Below are 11,775 nucleotides of genomic sequence, written 5' to 3'. Positions count from 1 at the left end.
TGAAGTTCTAGAATGAATTTCTCCTGATTGTTAGGCAGTAAAAACTGCTTAAAAATAAAATATTTTCCATCATTAACATAGATTTTTTTTTAAATAGGTAAAAAGAATTATAATGGAATTAGACATGCAAAACATTCAAGATGTTATTGCTAAAAAATTAAGTGGTGGGCAAAAGAGAAAACTAACATTTGGGATTGCCATTTTAGGAGATCCTCAGGTGAGAGAAAATATATATTTTTAAGATTAATTTGGATTGAAGGGTATAAAACAATTATTAAAGTTTAACCTATACTGTAATTACCAAATGTGAGAGAAAACTTAACCATGCAAACCTGTTAGGGATCCAGTAGAGGACTATATTTGAATCTAGAAATCATATTGGTTTCCATGCTACTTTTTGAAGAACCTCACTATGAAGTGGAAGATGCTTTCATACATTTCCTCCTCTGTAGGTTTTATTATTGGATGAACCAACTGCTGGATTGGATCCCTTTTCAAGGCATCGAGTTTGGAACCTCCTGAAAGAGCGTAAAGTAGACCGTGTTATCCTTGTCAGTACCCAGTTCATAGATGAAGCTGACATCTTGGCTGGTGATTCTTGGTTTCTTTGTTTTAACTAGTTATTAAAGAATTATCATAAGAGATAGTCTCTATAGCTTGTTTTTAAAAGCAGAGAATCTTGTTCGAAATCCATTTGACTGGCTTCCAAAAATGCCCTTTGCCTCAGAGGAATTCTGATCTCCCAATGAATTCTTGGACCCATATTTTATGTATCTTCTTGTCTATAACTTTCTTCACTGTCTATGTTAATAAGAAGTATATTTATAAAAATTGGAAACTCCTATATTACTTTTCATACATCAAAAAATTTAGCTGGGAAAATTATTTTTAAATTTATGATCATTTCTTGCCAACTTAGGAAGATCCTTTATTCACTCAATGAGGTGTTGAGTATGAAGATGCAAAACTAGAGAATTAGAGATAGAACAAAATATTTTTGCTCAGGAAATAATGGCAAGTGATGAAGAATAGTTTCAGTGAGCCAGGAGAGTGGGTAAAGGAAGAGTTGAAAAAAAATAAATAAATAAAGCCAGAAAGGAACTCAGTGAAAAGGGAGAGTATTTTGCTGTGTGGTATGCAATGTAATAAATACTCTTTTTAGTTCCTCCATGAATTCTGAGATACAATAAACTTTATTTCTTGTATCAGTTATCTTTTGCTTCAATAATGCTGTGTAACAAAACTTCCCCAAAGTCAGTGCCTTAAATCAATAAGCATTTATTTAGTACATGAGTTTGAGAGTTGGTAATTTAGAATGGACTCACATGGGGAGATTTTCAGATCTCAATTGGGTTTACTCATATGTCTGGGGATCAAGTGGCTGTTGGCAATGGTGAGTTAGGTGACTTAGCCCCACTCTAGGTATATTTTTTTCTTAAACACACTAGCCCAATTGTATTCTCATGGCAGTATGTGGATAAAGGGAGGATAAAGGATGAAGAATTGGGCCATCCTTGAAATGTTTTATGGCATTGGATTAGCTGTGGGGGGTGCAGTGAAGTTCTGAGTCCTGCTTCACAATAGGCATGGGGGTTAGAGGTGATACTGTACCCAGGGGCTCAATGACTTCACAGGTGTGTTCACATTGAAAAATTCATTCAGCATATTGATATCCAGAGTAGAGAATATACCATGTAAGGAATTACTCCTCTTATAATTTGTTCTGTCTTCCTTTCTGCTCAGATAGGAAAGTGTTTCTGTTTAATGGGAAGTTGAAATGTGCAGGATCATCTTTGTTTCTGAAGCGAAAATGGGGTATCGGATATAATTTAAGGTAATATATTTTGTGTGTAGTTATTTTAATATGAGGGTATAAACAGGTGGGTGATATTTTATGTAATCCTTTAAAGATACGAGAAAGTCAACTTAATTTTTGGTGGAAATTGTTTTACAATAAACAGCACAAAATTTCTCCCTGATTAACATTTTTCTTGGTTTTAAACATGTTAATTTTTAAAAGCTTGTATACCTTTCAATACAACATTTTTTAGCCAATATTTGTATTGGAAAAAATTATTTTGTGTCCTCACTAAGCCACTGATTATTTTTTTTTTTTTTTTTTTGAGACAGAGTCTCACTCTTTTGCCCAGGCTAGGGTGAGTGCTGTGGCGTCATCCTAGCTCACAGCAACTTCACACTCCTGGGCTCAAGTGATCCTACAGCCTCAGCCTCCTGAGTAGCTGGGATTACAGGCATGCACCACCATGCCTGGCTAATTTTTTTCTATATATTTTTAGTTGTCCAATTAATTTCTTTCTATTTTTAGTAGAGACGGGGTCTCACTCTTGCTCAGGCTGGTCTCAAACTCCTGAGCTCAAACAATCCGCCCGCCTCGGCCTCCCAGAGTGCTAGGATTACAGGTGTGAGCCACCACGCCCAGCCAGCCATTGATTATTGTTTAAATTAAATTTAATTTTTTACGGTCACATAATAATTTGTACATAGATCATTGATCATTTTTAACAAAACAGTTTGCCCTAAAAGTCTGAAGTTGTATTCCAAATTTACTTGATAGAATGGCAGAATATCACATGGGGCATTTTAGAAAGCACTTAATATTCCCAAACAGGATCTGCAAATAGAAGTTGTTGACATTAAGAGAGACTATCTACTGCATAGAAAGCAACTGTTTATTAAAAATCTTATTCATTTTCCAGTGATTCAGAAGCAACGTTTAATATATTGTACATCCTACCTATCACGATTGTTTTACATGTATACACCTGTATATATCACACACACATATAATCATAATAGTTTGAGATATATATGTAGTTTTATGCATATAAAACTTCAGTACATATACATAGTGAAATTTCACTATGCTTTTTTTTACATTTTAGGAAATTGGATGCAGGTTTGATGTTGACTTGTACTATATTTTTTTCCATTTAAAATAATGCAAAATAGGCTATTAATTGAAATGGAGTGTCTGATTTGCAGGAGCTGATTACTAGAGTTAAGCAGGATTTGTTAGATACATATGCAAGCTATTTAATCAAATACTGTCTTTTCATGAGTGTTGGTGATAGAGAAGAATTCAAAAGACTTATGCTTCTTTTGAAATGTTAGTTTACACAGGAATGAAATGTGTGATACAGAGAGAATCACATCCCTTATTAAACAGCACGTTCCTGATGCCAAGTTAATAGCAGAAAGTGAAGAAAAACTTGTGTATAGTTTGCCTTTGGAAAGAACAAACAAATTTCCAGGTAATTTACTTATGATCACCTAAAATATAGCTAAGGGTCCATGATTATGGCGATTGCATTTTCTGTTGTTTTGAGTTGAGTTTTAAAGCTTGTACAAATGAAAATATTTATTCTTAAGTACTCTGCCTCCCATTTCCAATATGATGACTTGTGTTACTAGAGACATGGTTTTAATGTTAGAGCAACTAAATTTCCATAAATGTAGTTCACTGAAAAGCCCAGATGTGCTTTCTTTGTCAGCATTCAATGAAGCTTTGAAATATCTTTCTTCTGTGAAAACAGAGTTTTAATTTCTGTTAGAGATACAGATTAAATGTTATCTTTTAAAACACATATAAGCAGTTCAATACAATCTTTGTACAAATTATAATTTTAATTATAAACATAATATGGTCACTATAGAAAAGTTAGGAAATACAGAGGAGAAAATACAATTTACTCATACCTAATAAATCTTCAGATATACATACAGATACATCTTACACAAGCATACACATGTCCATAGTATACAAGAAATTTTAAAGTTTATGAAACAAAATGGAGATATAAAATAATATAATTGATTTGAATGACAAGAGGATATCTTATGGAAAAGCTTTTCTTGGATTATCGTGATGCTTTAATAAGAAAATATTTGTAAACTTACCTATTTTGAGTAATATTTAGAAATTATTAATAGTATTTTAAGGTACTCATTAGCAATTTTAATTTGTTGCTATCTGCTTTTTAGATCTTTATAGTGACCTTGATAAGTGTTCTGACCAGGGCATAATGAATTATGGTATTTCCATGACAACTCTGAAAGAAGTATTCTTGAACCTGGAAGGCAAATCAACAATTGATGAACCAGGTATAAAAATGTGTGTATAGTAGAAAATTTTAAAAAGAAAGAGAAAATGGCCATGTACTAATTCATATTTGAAGATTTCATCTGTATTTCTGCTTAGGGTATATATAGTAGTTACAAAATAGCATTGTTCACTTTTAAACGTATTATAATTATTTTATATCTAACATAATCAGTCTTGGTGCTAGGCAGATTACTTTCTGACACCTGTCTACTTCTCATGTCAGTGACAGGCATATTTCTTTGCAATGACCATTTCTTTATCGTCAAAAGCTCTCTGCTCGTGTCATGAATTTTGGCTTTGTCTCTTACTTGCCATTGCTTATAAAAATGTGCTCTTAATTAGTAAATACATTAATTCTATTTAATGTATTATTAACAAATAATAAAATAAGATGTTATCTTCCCTTAGTTTACTTTGTAATAATAATAATTAAAAGAATTTAGGAGGATGCTACGTGCCAACCATTGTCCTCAGTCCTTGGATTATAATGTTTTTAATTTCCGTAATATAATAACTGCATGCTGCAGGTGTTAAACTGTTATTTTGAGAAGTTGAGTGCTTAGCTAAAACTGTACAGCTAATGTGTGGTGTAAGTGGGACTCAAACAGTCAATCTTTCCATGGACTTTCCATTGTTTAAAAGCACAGTATCTTGAACTAGGGACAGGGATGTCAATCATCAGTGATAAACTAATCCTGTGGGGGAGATTCCAAATGACAGAAGAGACCTTTTAGAAACTCAGCTGCATAAATTTATCCTTGTGCTTTTGCATAAAACTTGCTCTGCCAAAATATCGCTTAGTAAAGAGCTGCTGCTATTGGTATAAAAAAATAAATGCTTTTCAGGAAGCCTCAATCATCTTCAAAAATTACCCACTTATTGGAATTGAATTCATTATATTTGTTTGAAGGAAAGATTTTGAATATAAAGAGTTTGATTGTGGATATCAGTAGCTTAATTTGTTAGAAGTGTTGTCTCAAATATCCTAACATCATTTTCAAAGCTTCTGAAAGAAAGTGCATATAACATAGTTTATTATAATGGTTTCTTACACAGTTGTAAATTTTGGCATTGGGAAACAAGAGAAAATAAAAGTGACAAGAGATACTGGAAATGAGTCTGAAGTGCAACAGGCTCTTTGTTCTCTTCCTGAAATGAGAAAGGCTGTCAGGAATGGAACTCTCTGGAGAAGACAGGTCTGTGCCATAGCAAGGCTTCGCTTCTTAAAGTTAAGACATGAGAGGAAAACTCTTTTGTCCTTGTGAGTATCAGACTACTTTAAATCTCTTTAGTCAATATACAAAAAAAAGGGTCAAATGTTAAGAAAATAAGTCTGTTAATTTATTCATTTGTTTAACATATTTTTGAGCTGTCCTACTGTAGTGAACAAAATTGACAAGGCTTTAAACTTATTATCTTGTGGTGGAGAAAAGCACCAATTAAATAATCACCTCATCAATATATTATGGGTTCATTATGTCTTTATTAAAGCCTGCTATGTATTAGGCATTGTTCTAGGACCTTTGATTATATTAGTTTATGCAAAAGGCACAGATCCCTGCCCTTCTGATGTTTACCTCTGGTTGGGGGTAAGAGGTGAAAATAATTAATAGAAAAATAAATAAATTATGTGGCAGGCTATTAAAATGGAGTAGAAAGGGGGTGCGGAATGGAGGGAGTTGTGGTGCATTACATTTCTAAACAGATTGGTTAGTGTTGTTCTCATTGAAATGGTTACATTTGAGCCAAGATTAGAAAATATGGGGGAATTAGAAAGTAAGGGGAGGATAACAGTTTAGAACAGAAAGCATCTATGGGATTTAGCAGGAAGGAAGTCATTAAAAGTTTTATCAGGAGGAGATCAGATAGTAGATAACTCTTACTGGTGCTGGCTTAGGGAGGGAAGTAGAAAGAATGGAAGCTGAAAGGGGATGTGAAGTCAGGAGGAAAGTTCATTTTATAATGAATGTGAGATACGAGAACATTCTTCAGTGATGATGGTAATGAGCCAGTGGAATGAAATTAATTAAATATGAAGGACAGTGAACTAACTGAATAAAGGCTTATGGAGGGTAGAGAGGATTGGATTCAGAGCAATATTGACAAGGACTGACTTTTGATAGGAGTAAAGACCTACCATCTGTTAATATTTCAACAGAAGGAAAGAATAAGATTGGGCCAGGTGTGATGGCATATGCCTATAATCTTAGCACTTTGGGAGGTAGAGACAAGAGGATTGCTTGAGGCCAGGAGTTTTAGACCAGCCTGGGCAATATAGCAAGACCCCATCTCTATATAAAATAAAAATTAGCCAGGCATGGGGGTGCATAACTGTAGTCCCAGCTACTCTGAAGGCTAAGGTGGGAAGATCACTTGAGCCCCAAAGTTTGAGGCTGCATTGAGCTACTATGATTGTCCCACTGCACTCCAGCCTGAGTGACAGAGCAAGGCACTGTCTCTGAAGAATAAAAAGAAATTAAAATGAAAGAGGATGAGTAACTCATGAATTTTTTCTTTTGGTGGTGATAAGATGAAGGAGTTTCTATTCAATGGACTCCATTTTTTTTTTTCCTGTGAAATACGAGGCTGATAGGGAGAAAGAGTCTGAGATCTGATGGGAAAGTCGTCATTGCAAAGAGTAGACTCACATGCTTATTAAAGAAGCAGAAAAATTGCTTGGAAGCATTTCACTTGCAGTTTGAGTCGGTAGAATGAGTTCTAGGATCTAAAAGTAGTGTATTAAATATTACATTTAGTTTCACTAAAATTAAAATATATGTAAAATAACAGCTGATGAAAGTTAAAATTTTACTTTTGTGCACATTGCGAGCTTGAGTCCACAGTGTAAAATAGAGCTTTTTCCCTTCAAAACTACCCAGGCAAACAGTTTGGGCCCCTGGTATCCTATAAAACCATATTTCATGTTGTTTTATTAAGCCAGCATGCCCACAGAGGAAGGCACCTGGATCCCACCTTTTCTCCTGATGCTGTGTTACCCTTGAACATCTTGCATCATGATACAAATTATGCAAAATGTTGAGCCCATTTTCAGATTAATCTCACTGTATATTTCATTTTATCTAACTAAACACCATACATGTATATTGAATTTCCATAGTTAGCATTTATGTAACATGTTTGTGACTTAAATAATCAGAGCAAAATTTTTTCAGACTTTTGTTTTAATTTTCTTTTACTTAGATCACTGATCCTTGGAGTTGCTTTTATCCCCAGTATTATAGAGAAGGTAATGTATGGAGTAGGTCATCACATTCCTCGTTGGGAGCTTTCACCCAGTATGTATTTCCTGTCTCTCAAACAACTCCCAAAGCCTTCTCTTACCAGCCTATTAATCATTAATAATACAGGTGAGAAATAGGGCTTAAATTTAGTGTTAATTTTTATTATCAAAGATTATCATCACGGATCTTTAGAAAGCAAAAACCTGAGAGAAAATGGGAAAAAATGGTGTGTGTCCAGCTTGCTTCATTTTCAAATTAAGTAAATTAATGGGTTTATTTTCAAAGAAAATAATGGACACAATGGCAAATGTCAAGTTCACTTAATTTTATGAAGATGTTTTGAATGGGTTGCTAGTACTGTAAATATCATTGCAAGGTTAGTGAGATATATAGAGCAGGTTAGGATTGATTTGCATCACTGGAACAAACCTGGGTCATGAGGTGCATTTTGTATGAATTATTATTACACATATTACAGGGTTCTGCCAAGTTTTTCAAAGTCACTAATAAAAAGTTTTATTTCTGTGAGAATCACAATCTTAATTCTAAGGAATAAACTCTCTTTAACCTTGTGAGATATATAGAGCAGGTTAGGATTGATTTGCATCACTGGAACAAACCTGGGTCATGAGGTGCATTTTGTATGAATTATTATTACAAATATTACAGGGTTCTGCCAAGTTTTTCAAAGTCACTAATAAAAAGTTTTATTTCTGTGAGAATCACAATCTTAATTATAAGGAATAAACTCTCTTTAACCTTGTGAGAACTAGAAGATAAATGAATATATTTTTTAAGGAGTCTGTTGTTACACTGAAGTTGGTGGACTGGATTTCAATGTCCTAGCATCAGAATGAATATCGTTATACTCTTAAAGAGTGAGGCTGTTTACCATGCTATTCTGGGTTTTCCTTAACATGATTAGAAATCATTATTATTTTATGGCTTTGACTTTTATTTCCTTGTTTTTTTTATTTCTTGTTGCCTTCTTCTGTCAACTCCCATAGGATCAAATATTGAAGACCTCATACATTCACTGATGCATCAGGATATAGTTTTGGAAATAGATGACTTTAGCAATAGAAATGGCTCAGATGATCCTTCATACAATGGAGCCATCATAGTGTCTGGTGACCAGAAGGTATGTTTGCCTTCGTGCACTGTTTTATCTTGAATTTCTTTTTTTTTCCACATTCTAATACTTGAAACTATAGAAAGGCTACTGAACCATTTAGGGTCATTTTTTGTCAGTGATTTATTTGTTATAAAAGCAATGTATGTTTAATAGAAAAACTCAAACATCACTAACGTATATAATATGAAGGTAAAATTCTCCCCATAATTTCCTTCATTTTTCCATTTTATATTACTTTTCATAGTTTGATAAATGTCTTCTATACTCTTTTCCTTTATAAAACACAAACTTACTATATATAAAATGATCTAATATTTGAAAACTTAAAAATACATTTTCTAAACTGGAATAATAGTGGAGGTGTCCTGCAACTTTCTCCACACATAAAATGTCAATCTTTGACATCTTTCCATGTTAGTGAATGTTAATTCATTTTATTTACAAAACAAGTCACTCGAATTACAAAAATAATTTATTCTTGTACCAATTCAGAAAAGACAGAAGTGTCAAAGAAAAATTTATAGTCTCCTTCTCACCCTAATTCTACTCTGCTAATATACAGAATATGCAATAAATATATTTACTCCAAGAATTTAGAACTTATGTTTGTGTACTTTTTTTTAAAGGATTACAGCTTTTCAGTTGCATGTAATACCAAGAAAATGAATTGTTTTCCTGTTCTTATGGGAATTGTTAGCAATGCCCTTCTTGGACTTTTTAACTCTATGGACCTTATCCAAACAGAAAGAAATGTATTTCCTCATGTGAGTATAATACTGACTTATATAAGAGGCAGTATGGCAGAGGGATAACGGCCGAGGATTCTAGAGCCACCACCTGAGTTCGAATCTTGTATCTGCCACTTAGCAAGTTTCTTAGCTGCTTCTTGCCTTTGTGTCCTCATCTATAAAATGGGAAATATGATAGTACCTAGTTTATTGAATTAATGTGAAGATTAAATGAGTTTACTGAGTACCTGGAATACAACCTGGCATATAATTTTTCATTCATTCAACAAATACTTCTTGAATGTCTACTGTGTCCTGGTACTCCTAGGTGCTGTGGATACTATGTAAATAGAATAGACAAAAATCCCACCCCCATGAAGCTTACATTCTTATAAGGGGGAGAGTAAACATTCAAGACATGTTTGCTATTACTTACTCTTTTTTTTAATTTCAAAATATTAAGGGGGTGCTAATGTTTTAGGTTACATGGATCACTTTTGTAATGCTTGAGTCCCAGCTAAAGGTGAGCCCATCACTCAAATAGTGTTCATAGTACCCATTAGGTAGGTTTTTATCTTTCCCCTTCTCCCTGGTTATTTTCAGTGAGTTTTACTTCCCTCTGTACACATTTGTGCCCATCAGTTAGTTCCAATTTAATAGTGAGTACAGGTAGTGTTTGTTTTTCCATTATTGAGATACTTCACTTAGGATAATGGTCTCCATTCCATCCAGATTGTTGCAACAGGTATTAATTCATCTTTTTTTATGGCCGTTTACTATATATGGTATACACATACCACATTTTATTAATTTAATCATGAATTCATGAGCACTTGGGTTGATTCCATATCTTTGCAGTTGTGAATTGTGCTGCAATAAATATTTGAATGTGGGTGTCTTTTTCTTGAGAAGTCTTTTTTTCCTTTGGGTAAATACCCAATAATGGGATTGCTGGATTGAGTGGTAGGTCTACTTTTAGTTCTTTGAGAAATCTCTGTACTATTTTCCATAGAGGTTGTACTAATTTGCAGTCCCATCAACAGTGTATAAGCATTCCTTTCTCTCTGCATCCAAACCAGTATCTATTGTTTTTGGACTTTTAATAAATGTCATTCTTAACTGGGCTAAGATGATATCTCATTGTGGTTTTGATTTGTATTTCCCTGATGACTAGTGACATTGAACATTTTTTCATGTTTACTGGCCATTTGTCTTCTTTTGAGAAGCTTGTATTCATATCCTTTGCCCACTTTTTAATAGGGTTGTTTGTATTTATTGCACTCATTTGCTTGAGTTCTTTGTAAATTCTGGTTATTAGTCCTTCATTGGATGTGTAGCTTTCAAATATTTTCTCCCACTCTGTAGGTTGTCTGTTTACTCTGTTGATTGTTTCTTTAGCGATGCAGAGGCTTTTTAGTTTAATCAAATCCCATTTATTAATTTTGTTGTTGCCATGATTGCCCTTGGGGTCTTAGTCATAAATTCTTTGCATAGGCCAATATCTAGAAGAGTTTTTCCTACATTTTTCTCTAGAATTCTTATGGTTTCATACCTAAGATCTAAGTCTTTTATCCATCTTGAATTAATTTTTGTGAGGGGTGAAAAGTAGGGATCCTGTTTCATTCTTCTGCAAAACAGGACTATCCAATTCTGGCTATCCAATTCTCCCAGCACCATTTATTGAGAAGGGCTTCTTTTATCCAATTCTGGCTATCCAATTCTCCCAGCACCATTTATTGAGTAGGGCTTCTTTTCCCCAGTGTACACTGTTGTCTGCTTTGTCAAAAATCAGTTGATTGTATGTAGATGATTTTATATCTGGATTCTCTGTTCCATTGGTCTATGTCTCTATTTTTCTACCCATACAATGCTTTTTTAGTTACTATATCCTTGTAGAATAGTTTGAAGTCTGGTAATGTGATTCTTCCTAAGTTGTTGTTTTTGCTTAAGATTGCTTTGGCTATTCAGACTTTTTTCTGGTTCCAAACAAGGTGTAGAATTATTTTTTCTAGATCTGAGAAGTAAGACTTTGGAATTTGGTGGAGATTGCATTGAATTTGTAAATCAATTTGAGTAGCATGAACATTTTAACAATGTCAATTCTACCTAATCACGAGCATGATGTGTTTATCCATTTGTTTGTATCCTATGTGATTTCTTTCCTTAGAGTTTTGTAGTTCTCCTTGTAGAGATCTTTCATTTCCTTGGTAAAGTATATTCTTAAGTATTTTATTTTCTTTGTAGCTATTGTGAATGGTACTGAATCTTTGATTTGATTTTTCGCTTGACTGTTACTAGCATATAGAAATGCTACTGATTTATGTAGATTGATTTTGTATCCTGAGACTTTGCTAAATTTATCAATTCCAGGAGACTCTTGGTGGAATCTTTGGGGTTTTCTAGATAATAAGATCATATCATCAGCAAAGAGTGATAGTTTGACCTCTTCTTTCCTGATTTGGATACCCTTAATATTATTCTCTTGCTTGATTGGTCTGGCCAGGACTTCTAGCACTACGTTGAATAGAAGTGGTAACAATGGGCATC

At 33.7% G+C, this 11,775-nt stretch overlaps 1 protein-coding gene across 1 annotated transcript in view; it reads left to right on the top strand.

Moving 5' to 3' along the window:
• Positions 1 to 11,775, top strand: part of LOC105824691 (ATP-binding cassette sub-family A member 10-like) — a 132,571-nt gene that overhangs the window by 66,598 nt on the left and 54,198 nt on the right. The window contains 9 exon segments of the mRNA XM_012662225.1: positions 98 to 217; positions 453 to 591; positions 1,744 to 1,834; positions 3,133 to 3,272; positions 4,003 to 4,122; positions 5,180 to 5,384; positions 7,325 to 7,491; positions 8,373 to 8,506; positions 9,127 to 9,264. Of these exon segments, the coding sequence (XP_012517679.1) occupies positions 98 to 217; positions 453 to 591; positions 1,744 to 1,834; positions 3,133 to 3,272; positions 4,003 to 4,122; positions 5,180 to 5,384; positions 7,325 to 7,491; positions 8,373 to 8,506; positions 9,127 to 9,264 (1,254 nt within the window).

This window comes from Propithecus coquereli, unplaced genomic scaffold (assembly GCF_000956105.1).
Source record: "Propithecus coquereli isolate 6110/MARCELLA unplaced genomic scaffold, Pcoq_1.0 Scaffold76, whole genome shotgun sequence".
Classification (NCBI taxonomy): domain Eukaryota; kingdom Metazoa; phylum Chordata; class Mammalia; order Primates; family Indriidae; genus Propithecus; species Propithecus coquereli.
Note: the sequence above shows the minus strand (reverse complement) of the source record. Positions and strands in the feature narration are given on the sequence as shown.